Source organism: Ovis aries, chromosome 3 (assembly GCF_016772045.2).
Source record: "Ovis aries strain OAR_USU_Benz2616 breed Rambouillet chromosome 3, ARS-UI_Ramb_v3.0, whole genome shotgun sequence".
Classification (NCBI taxonomy): domain Eukaryota; kingdom Metazoa; phylum Chordata; class Mammalia; order Artiodactyla; family Bovidae; genus Ovis; species Ovis aries.
Genome location: NC_056056.1, coordinates 218929371 through 218940621, shown reverse-complemented (window position 1 = coordinate 218940621; position 11251 = coordinate 218929371). Strand labels below are relative to the sequence as shown.

The following is an 11251-nucleotide window of genomic DNA, read 5'->3' as shown; positions in this document are numbered from 1 at the left end:
TCTTGACTTGAGTCTCACCTGGGGCCCCTGACCAGCCCCTGGCAGTCATGTGGCCTCAGCAGTCTCTCCAAAACCAGCCCTACCCCCCGGCCTGATTCATCCTTACCTGGCATTTGACCCCGTTTAACACATGAGTGTACTGAGGCTCAGTACACTGGGGTGTACTGTGAGATGGGTGTACTGAGGCTAGAAGGTTGAGCTGGGTGTACTGTGAGATGGGTGTACTGAGGCTTACACCCAGACACTCTGGGAGACCCAACCTTGGTTACTGGGCGTAGTGACGAAGCCTATAATCAGGTCCTGGCTTCTGCTGGAGGGGCTCACATGGGCTGAGGAGAGATTTCAGGCCCCCATGGGATAAGGGGGCCCATCAGCTCAGACACCCACATTTCAGGCCTAGCCACAGCCACCTGGCTCCACAGGTCGCAGGTCAGCCAGCACCTCAAGTCAGCTGGCCCAGAAGGTGGCGGTATAGGGCCTGGGAAGTGATATGCCGGGTGAGCCCCCAGCGCTCAGTGCTCTTAAGGCAGGAGCTCTTCCCAGGAGAGAGCGACCTCCCTGGGCCTCTTTATAGGATGGGCCCCCTTTCCCTGCCCCTTAAGGACACTCATCCCCCAGTCCCTGCCCAGTAGGAGTTGCCACTCAAGGCCGCGCTAGAGCTCGGCTCCAACCCGGGGCTCCATCCTCTGAGGGGCCAGGTGAGGCCGGGCTCTCAGGAGCCTAGGCAGGGGCCGGAAATGAGCCCGTATGGACCGCGGCCGTGCCCTGGGGCAGGGTCAACCTTGGATCCTGGGACAGTGGGATGGCAGAGCTAAAGGAAGCCCTCAGAGCTCAGAGGAGGACACCCTGGCTCTCGTCCTTGCTGTGCTACGACACCATGTGACCTTGGGCTTCTGTTTCCCCTTCAGCCAGAAGGAGGTTTGCCTCTGATGGCTGCCGGACCCTGTGTTCTTGCACCAACTCTGAGGTTGTGACCTCAGCCTGGAGCCCCGGCCGAGGGCAGGGACCCCCATTCTCCAGGTGCAGCCCCCAGTCTGGTCTGGACTGAGCTCACGCAGACACCACCCAAGGGCTCTAACTGTCTTGGGCAGACTCCTTGGCACATTGAGGTTAAGAGCTGGGAGACACCAGTCAGGCAGGCCAGAAGCACCAGCCCCTGATCACGCCAGCTGTGCCTTCATGACAGTCAGCTCTCGACATTCAGGGAGCCTTGTCTGTCCCTTGGCGCAGACTCAGAACGCCAGCCAGGGCCCCCTTGAGTCTCCAGCAGAGCCACGTCGAGGGCTGAGTGGCAGGAGGTGGTGTTCCTGCAGCTTGTTGGCACAGGGGCCGTGGACGAAGCCACACTGAGTTTGCAGAAACTTGAGGACCCTGAAAGGAGGAAACCGGGCCTGCAGAAGCAACAACTGTGGATTTATTGGACACAGGGTCACTCGTGGCTCCGAGTCTTGGGGATGTCAGAGGCGGGGAACCATCCCAGCCAGAGCTTCCTCAGGAGCTGGGGGACCCAGCCCCCGGGCCTTTCCTCCACGATGTCCTCCTCGGAAGCCTCTAAAAAGCACAATCAGACACGCCCTGTGGGTACCTTGCCAGAAGGAACCTTGCCCAGGTCTAGGGTACCCTCTGTTGCCAGGAGAACACATCAGCATTGCTTAAAGGGCAGTACCTTCCACCAGCCCAAGGGGAGTGGCCTCAAGTCCTGCCAAACCAAGAAGGAAGAAGGACGCAGGGGGCTCAGTCAGGAAAGACTGGGCATCAGACTACCTGGGCTTCACCCCTGCCCCTTCCCTGGGCCAGGAGGGTCAGGGAGGAACTCAGCTATCTGTGACCTCTGCAGGGTCCCTGGGGTGAGGGAGCAGGGCAGTCCTGCTCACAGGGTGGGGTCTGCTGTCTGACCTGAAACGTACACGGCTGTCTCCTTTTGGGCCTTCTTATTCTCCTAGGAAGGTAGAAGGGGCAGAGGGTGGGATGAGGCAGGTTCTACATTATGTAGCTGGGGAAACAGGTCTCACTTCCCAAACAGTCGGGTAAGGCCAGGGTTCAGATCCACTTGTTGTTGCTCAGACCATGTCTGCACCTCTCAGCTGCACACAGAGCTGTTGCTCTACCGAATTGGAAGTTTGACTCAGTGGTCTTGGGGTGCCCTGGCCTCTCCCAACCGTTGCCATGGTGGCATGAGCCTGGCCTCTCCACTCCACCGTGCAGAGCCCAGGGGCTTCCCAGGAGGACCACACGGGGCCAATGTTTCAATTGAGCACCAGCCTTCCTTACCTGCCATCCTGGGGTCCCTGCCACCTCCTCTTCCTTCTCAGTTACCCCCTTCGCACCACGAATGAGGCTGGCTGGTTCCTCCCCCAGGGCCCCCACCTGCCGCTCCTCCCTAGACGAGACAGCAGTCTCCTCCTTGGGGGCAGCATCTTTTCAATCCTTGCATTCTGCTTCTGTGTACACTTGGAGTGCGCAACCCGCCTGTTGTGCACACTTGGAGGGCGCACCCCCGCCTGCTGTGCACACTTGGAGTGGGACCCCTGCCTGCTGTGGCCACTTTGAGTGGGCATCCAGGCCTGCTGTGCACACTTCGAGTGTGCATCCTGGCCTGCTGTGCACACTTAGAGTGTGTATTCCCTGCTTCTGTGCACACTTGGGAATGTGTAGCTCTTTGTTTTTCCAGGGAAACCCCTCCCTTCTCAGCTCGAGGTGTGGTCGGGTTGTTAGTGTCCTAAAGGAGCCCCCCTACTATCCCTGGGGCCCTGACCATGCTCTGGACGAGTTCCTGTCTCAGGGAGCACTGACACGTGACAGCCCCCAGCCCCCGGCCCTTCCTGGCCAGGCCTCACTTACTTCAGAGTCATGCTTCTTCCCACTCCTGACTCCGCGTCTCTACAGAGGGAAACGGGCCATCACATACAGCTGAGAGTGCCCAGGGGTCTTCCCTGCCTGACCCATCATCCTCTGTATGTGTGCCCACCAAGGAGGCCCAGGACAGCCACCCCACTCCAGGAGAGAAGGAGTCCCCAGCCCTGACCCACCTGAGTGGTCACGGGGTAGCACTTATCCATCGGCCCCCACACTGGCCTTAAGGTCTCCCCGATGAGCTGTATGACAAGGAGAAAGAGAGAAGGCTGAGGTGACGTGTCAAGGGCTCAGTCACGCATTGGTCCACATCAGTGCATGCTGCAGACACCGAAGACTGCGAGGGGTTTCAGGAAGCTTCACACTAACAAATGATTGATGTCTTTAAACATAAAACGCTGCATTCACACAACAAGGACGGGTGCTAAAATAACAATGTTCCAACAATAACCTCTCACTCCTTCTTAAATTTCATTTTGGCTGAATTGGGCCTGTTGTGGTGCATGGACTCTTCATTTCGGCGCTTGGGCTTTTTTTTTTTTTTCTCTCTAGCTCAGTGCACAGGCTCTTCTCTAATTCCTGGTCATGGCCTTCGTTGCCCCATGGCATGTGCGATCTTAGTTCCCCGCTAGGGATCGCACTGGCATCCCCTGAGTCGGAAGGTGGATTCTTAACCACTGGACCACCAGCAAGTCCCTCCAACTTCTAATTCTTCAAAAACAGAAATATGATCCTGGGACTTAAAAATCCAATCACAATGTAGAGGATAAAATTGAAAAAGAGTTTCTCCCAGAATAGAGAGATCAGGCGCTGCAACAGCTAAATCATAGATCTTTCTGAAAGAAGGAACAGAATCAACAAACTGGGGTGGCTGGGAAAATCCCAAATAAATCCCATTCATGTATTATTGAGAATTTTCCAAAGATGCAGGACCTGAGTTTGCAGAGAGAAGGAATCGCCAAGTCTCCAGGAAAATGGATGAAGGAGACCCACCCCAGATGATGTCATTACTAAATACTGAAACACCTAGGATGAAAAGAAGAACCTAAAAACTTCCAGAGATATGAAGAAAGACGTCTATTAACTTTCATCAGACTTTTCAACACCAACCTTTGAAAGAAGAAGAAAATGAGAATCTTCAATATCTGCGAGAAAATTATTTCTAGTCTAAAATTCTGTACATAGTCACACTGACTTAAATAGGCAGTAAGACATTTTCAGACAGGTAATATCTAGGACTACTCCTCAGGAGTATCTCAGGATTACCCCTCAGCACAACTGCAGGTTTTGCTGACCGCAAAATAAAAGATAACATGGGCTCCACATGTGAATGAAGTGACGTACTCAGCAGAATGACGGTGAAGGGAGGTCCCAGGACAGCTGAGCCTCCGACCTCAAGGACGTCTGTCCAGGAGGGAAAAGAGTGGAGGGCTCCAAGAAATACATCCCCAGGGAAATAATCATATTGATAAACCACCTAACTTGTCTTAAGTGTATAGAAAGGAGATTAATTGTTTTTAATAGACAGTTTAGATGTATTAATTATAGGTTCAGAGAAAACTAAAGTTTAAAAAAGCGGAGAAAAGCAAAATTATACAGAAAGACTGATGATAGTATACTACCTGACTCAGGAATACTATTTGCATAGTTTTAACATGTAAACCCTCAATACTGAGCTAAACAAAATGATGCCCCAAGCCTACTAGAATGACTTTCAAAAAGGAAATGCTGGAAATGTTAGGAAACAAACAGATCCTCTCGTTCTTTGCTGGAGAGAATGCAAAGTGGATACCAGCACTTTGGAAAGTTTCACAGTTTGCTAGGAAACTAAGTACACATTAGCACAGGACCCCAGCACCCTCTGCGCGGTGCTTACCTGAGTGAAAGGAAAACCTATGTTTGCACAAAACTTGTACATGAACATTACAGTGGTTCTATCTGAAACTGCCAAAAACTGGAAACAATCCAAATGCTTCTCGTCCAGTCGGCGGCCACACCACGGGGCATCCATACTCCGGACAGCTACTCGGCAATGAGAAGGAACAAACTACCACGGACCACGTGCAGGTGTCCTGTGCTCAGTGAGAGGCTCAGAGCCACACCCGGGGGCGGCCCTGTGGCCCAGCGGCTAGGACTCCGTGCCTGCACTGCAGGGGCCCGAGTTTCATCCCTGGTCGGGGAACCGAGATCCCCAGGCCTGCTGCGTGGCCAGATAAATAAGACTAGGTACTGGGATGTTTCCAGTTATGTGCCCATCCTGCAAAGGCAAAACTATGGGGCCAGAAAACCATTCACTGGGTGCCAGGGGCTGGGAGAGGGGGAAGGGTATTAGTGAGTATGGGGGAATCAGTATTAGTGAGTATGGGGGATGTCTCTGAACTGATTGGAGCTGTTCTGGATCTTGGCTACAGTGGCAATTTCACAGTTGTATACATCTGTCAAAACTCACAGAACAGTACACTAAAAAGAATGGATTTCATTCTATTTAAATAGTTCCTTAATTTTAAAAAAATGAATTAAAATGAACCCACTTTGTGAGAGAGGAATTTAAAAGCCAAAATGGTATAAAAGTCAGCAAAAAAAAAAAAGCGAAAATGATACTCAAAAATTTTTAACAACTAAAGATGTCTTTACTCAAAACAGTTAGAATGCCGAAACCTAGGAGATGATCATGAGGGAGACTGGAGAGAGGTGAGACGCCTGTTGGAGGTGGCACTAGGTGTCCGGTTGTTATGAGAGCTAAATCCTCACCTTCTGTTGTAATAATTCATTAGATAATGTTTAGATCTGAACAATCAAGACAAAGCAAGACAAGCTTTTTATTTAGAACAGCGGAGGCAAAATCAAGGGCTTCAGCTAGACAGTTGGAAGCTAGAAAGATTTCTACCCTGGGCTGCAGGAATTGTGGGTGAAGAGGACTGGGACAAACAGCAGACTTTTTCCGGGTCTTAAACCTTTGACTCACCAAATTACGTATACACAATTCTTTGACGACAATAAAGTTTTTTTTAATGAAAGTTTGGTTAATTAAAAAAAAAAAAACACTAACGAAGCAACATTGGACTCTGTCTCCGAAAGTGAAATTTGCTCAGTTGTGTCCAACTCTTTGCAAACCTATACAGTCCATGGAATTCTCCAGGCCAGAATACTGGAGTGGGTAGCCTCTCTTCCTGGAGAAGTCCCTTCTCCAGGGGATCTTCCCAACCCAGGGATCCAACAGAGTCTCCCGCATTGCAGGTGGATTCCTTACCAGCTGAGCCACAAGGGAAGCCCAAGAATCCTGGAGTGGGTAGCCTATCCCTTCTCCAGTGGATCGTCCTGACCCAGGAATCGAACCAGGGTCTTCTGCACTGCAGGTGAATTCTCTACCCACTGAGCTATTAGGGGAGCCCTAAGGCACCTGCCCACCTGGGCCTTCTTAGGGGCTCTCCAACCTCTGACAGTCACTCCCTAACTATGTAGCCCACACGTCTCTGTGCTGCTGGGTCACAGAGAAGCTTGTCCCCATGAAACTCTTCTCTTCCCAGTAGCCCCAGAGGGAGAGCAGGGGGCCTCCAGAGACCAGGCATGTGACTCTAACATGTCACCTTGGGCAGCCTGGGTCCAGTCACTGTCCCTCTGGGAGCCTAAGTTTCCTCCTCTACAAAGTGGGAGCTGCTGGTGGAGGCGGGGAGAATGGATACGCGTGCATGTATGGCTGAGTCCCTTCACTGGCCACCTGAAACTCTCACAACGTGGTAATTGGCTATACCCCAGGACAAAATAGAGTTTCCCTTCACCGTTCACCTGAAACGGTCACATGTTTCCTGGCTATACTCCAACACACACACACAAATGCTGCTGGGGGCTGCGAGGTTTCACCAGATTGTCAACCCCTAATTTGGCTAGTGACCCTCAGTGGACATGCAGTTTCCATGGGTGTTTTCCTGACTGAGGGCTGGGAGTGGGGGCTTCAGTCATAGGTCCCTGGACCTGCAGTGTCCAAGAGGATATGTGACCCCAGGAAGGTGTCCTGCTCACCACCACCCCCTTCTCATACAAATGTGGAACCATATTCCAAGGCTACTCACACAGTAGGGGTCATCTGTTCCTGTTGGTTCGTCTAGGTTCCTGCCACAGACCCTGAGATGAGCTTGCGGCCACAGATCCCTGAGGTGACAGTACAGCCAGCCCGAGGGGGCGGGAATGGGGGTGGTAGAGCGGGGCTTTGTTTGACACTTTCCTGAGAACACAGGGGATTTCTCCAGAGTCCTCACACACACACACACATACACAGTTGGTCAACCATTTCTGATCAGGCAGCATGACTGCTCTTTGTGCTACATGAGACAGTCCCCTTAGCCTCTGACAGAGAACCCCACCTGTGATGACTCCACAGCAATCTCATGGGCAGGGGCTGTTTTCCCCAAAGACCCCTGAAAATAGTAGTACACCACGCCTGCAGGTAGATGAAGAAAGACTAGTTAAAACATTTAAAAAGTAACAATTATTTTTAAATGTCAGTTACATACAATAGTAAATATGGCAATAACGGTATATTTTTAAAGTATTTTGATGTGTGATGAAAGGCATTAGACATTAACTACAAATGTGTGAGGGGACAGCTATTCAAAAGTGAAAATGAAAGAAAAGAAAGTGAAGTCACTCAGTCGTTTCCGACTCTTTGTGACTCCCATGGACAGTAGCCTACCAGGCTCCTCCATCAATGGGATTCTCCAGGCAGGAGTACTGGAGTCGGTTGCCATTTCCTACTTCAGGGGACCTTCCCAACCCAAGGATCGAAGCCTGGTCTCCTGCATTGTAGGCAGATGCTTTTTACCATTTGAGCCACCAGGGAAGTGGTGTTATTCAAAGAGCATAAGTAAATATTTGAAGATCACTGCCATAGGGTATGACTTGGTTCTTTGCATTTTGAGGGGGTAGTTTGTGAGTTTTTTGGGAAGATGCATGGGTTTTAGAGTCAGACACAGGTTAAAATCCCAGTTCTCCATGGAGATACAGAGGGAGGAAAGGGAGAAAGAAGGCCAGCCTCGATTCTGAGCAGTGTGACCAGCCCTGGGGAGGCAGGCACATGGTGATCTCAGGAGGGGGCCTCTGAGAGTCTTGGGGAGCAGCTGGAGATTGAAGTGGCTTAGAGACGAGCACCCATTCCTTGGGTCCTGCCATCAGTCCCCCGACCACCCCAGCACCCAGGCCCTCACCTGTAAGAATGAAGATCTGTATTGCGTAGAGGAGACTATAGAGCCTGGAAGGAAAGCAGAGCAGAGTGTGCGGCTGGGGTCTCCCGCCCTCACGGTTTCCTCTTCTGTCCAAGCCCCAGCACCTATTCCACCAGGATGCGTCCAATCAACACTTGTGGATGAATAAATCCACAGCTGTAACAGGGCTCAGCCTAGGCTCCCTGCTGACTCTGTGCCTCTACTTATTCAGAAAGCCAGACTTGGAGCCTGGAGCCAACACGGCCCCTCTGACCCCCTCCATTCTCCTTTCCTTCTTGTTTGCACAGGTCCATCTTGCCTCTCCAGCCTGAAGGCAGGGGCTTAGCCTTGGCTCAGCATTCAAAGCTGTTTGTTCAAGGGTTGTATTAGCTTTTTGGCCCACAGCCCCCCAAAGCCTTCCCTCCCTCCTCTGGACTGACTCCAGCCTAGATTAGAAATAATATCCCATTGTCCATCTTGCTCTTCTGGAACACCTCCCTTGGGACAAACAGAGCTTTTCCTGGCCATTCTGAATACCACCCTGGTTCCCCTACCAGAGATTGAGCTTCCACAGTGAAAGTGCCAAATCCTAACCATTAGACCACCTGAGAACCCCCTCAAACACAGCATCTTGGCACTGCCAGGATGCTGGCACCCTGTCTATAAACACACAAACACACACACACACACACACAGAGGCATGTCCCGTTTGTCTGTACCAGGCTCTCCACTCTGACCCTGAGTCCCAGAGACACTGTAACAGTCAGGAAAGGGACATACAAAACCCCTTCCTTGTGGGACCCAGTGAGGGGGTCCCCTTTCCTGCTTGATGGGGGTATGATAACAGGGCCCATGTAAACTTTACCTCTCTCTCTGGCTGCACAGACCAAACACCATTTTCGGTCTAAGGAGAGAAGATGGGTATCAGTCAGTGCATCATGTCACCCCAGAGGCCTAGTATTCCTTTACTTTGTGGCTGGCGGGGACGGCAATGGGCCAGAGGCAGCTGGGGGATGGCAGGACCCCCACCAGCAGGGTTCATCCAAGGGAGAGCCCGCTGGTTGCAGCTTGAGGCTAAACTAAGGACAATGGAGTGGGTTAGTACTCGGAGCTTGGAAAATGCTCAGGAATTTCTCCCAAGACCTCAGACCTCCCACTGGAAAAGTAGGGGTCAGGATGGGGAGGGCGGGTTGGGAGAGGATTAAGGGAAAAGGAACAGCTCTACTGAACATCTGATGTAAAATGACCCCAGGGGGTAGGCAGCTAATTATAATAGTAAATAAAAATGATTAAAAACTACCACCAGTTTAAAGTATTTTCGGTGTTATGCAGCAGATTTGGAATAATCTTCGGAGGACAGGGGGAGATTCCCTAGCCTTTCGAAAGCACCCTCTCTGTCTAGAATCCCACCTTCAGCGTTGAATTGCATATAAACTGACACCAGGGTAAGTTACGGTCTCCAGGGTGAGGTGGACCTCAGCATGGCCTGGGGAGCCTCTGTTCCCCTTGAGTCCCCCACTCTCCACAGGAACTGTTAGGGAGTCTCTCTCTCAACCTCCAGCCCCTTGTCTGCCTTCCTCACTCTCACCCGGGCCCACAGGCTCTATCAGATGGGTGTTCCCAGATTTTCTGCCACTAGACTCACTCGTCCATTCTCTGCTTCTTGCAGGTCATTTCCTCTTCAGAGGAGGAGACCGCGCCCCCTTCTCTGGGGCTCACCCCCTCCTGTACTCCATCCCTCTGGTCTTACAACCTGGTGTTTGGGTTTCCTCTCTCTCACTTGTCCTTCCTTCTCTTCCCATCTGTGTGTAATGATATCACCCAGCTCTTGTCCCTTCGGCCCACATCTTTTCTCCAGGTGCCATCCTAATTGTCCCCTTCCCTTCACACCATCTCCTTGAGAGACTCTGCCGTGCATGTCTCTGCTCCTCTCCACCGCTCCCTCACTCCACAGCCCACTTCAGACTCTTTCTGTCCCCATCGACCTCTGAGACCTCTCTCACCAAAGTCATCAATAAGCTCCTAGTCTCCAAACCCAGGGGGCCTTTTGGGGGCCTCAGCTCATTTCATCTCTCTCTGGGGCACTACCAGACCTCTCTTCCTACTGAACTACCTTCTCTGAGAATACTGCTAGCAACATATTCAACAGTAAGCTTTCAAAAAGCAAGAAAGATATCAGTCTTTTTCTGAACAAAGGTTTGGAGGAGAGAAAATGAGAAGAGGAGGGAAGAGAGACTACCACATAGGAAGGGAGGCAGAAAAGTTAGGCTAGGAGTCGTCAAGACGATTATCACCTGCTTGGGTGGTTTACCGAGGGCGGCCTTTTGAAACTGCGTACCAGATCTACCAAACTTGAGGATATTAGCAGTCTGCAGAGTATCCTTTGACCATATCAGTGTGAAGGCAGCCTATTCACCTCCCCTCAGGCTCCAGGACACACTGAGAAGGACACTGGAGCACAGCTAAGCCTGGGAGCCCAGCACACAGCCCCTCCCTTTCACAACTGGGGTCTGTGTGTGACATCATGCCTGTGGGGGCTTTATGACAGGACAACCTCTCCAACCTTGACCAGAGTAGCTTGTCATTGCCTCAGGTGGAGGTAAACCCCCATCAGTCAGAGGCGGCACCTTTGCAGGTATCTCTTTGGGTCCATTCAGTGCCATCAATGCTGCTTGAGCACCCATGATGTGCCAAGCTCCATGCAAAGTCCTGCAGGGACACAAAGGTGCATAAGACTCACTCATATGACTCAATAATCTTGTTTTTAAAATAAAAAGCCAGATCACAACTGGACCATTTCTAAGTGTCATCCATTTATTAAACCAATGTCTACTGAGCTTTCAGTTTGGGCCAGGAATATGGTGAGGGTCCCAGGTGGCTCAGTGCTAAAGAATCCGCTTGCCAATACAGGAGACATAGGAGACCCAGGTTCGACCCCTGGGTCAGGAAGATCCCCTGGAGAAGGAAATGGCAACCCACTCCAGTATTCTTGCCTAGAGAATCCCATGGACAGAGGAGCCTGGCGGGCAACAGTCTATGAGGTCACAGAGTCAGACACAACTGAGCAACTGAGCACACAGAAAGGTAAATAAGACTGAGACCAAACAAACATCTTCAGAGTCAAGACAACAGCTTTTACACCCTCCCCAAATTACTACAACTGTAACCGAATAATCATTACAAAACCACAGTGGTTAAAA

General features: G+C 51.3%; 1 protein-coding gene across 1 annotated transcript; it reads right to left on the bottom strand.

The window, feature by feature from the left end:
- Window positions 1-1396: 1396 nt before the first annotated feature.
- On the bottom strand, window positions 1397-8948 carry LOC105605792 (uncharacterized). The gene is given in 8 exon segments (XM_060413681.1): window positions 1397-1551; window positions 1897-1939; window positions 2272-2450; window positions 2838-2880; window positions 3030-3095; window positions 7215-7291; window positions 8055-8098; window positions 8917-8948. Coding segments are annotated over 8 exon segments (606 nt in total). The 3' UTR covers window positions 1397-1429.
- Window positions 8949-11251: the final 2303 nt, after the last annotated feature.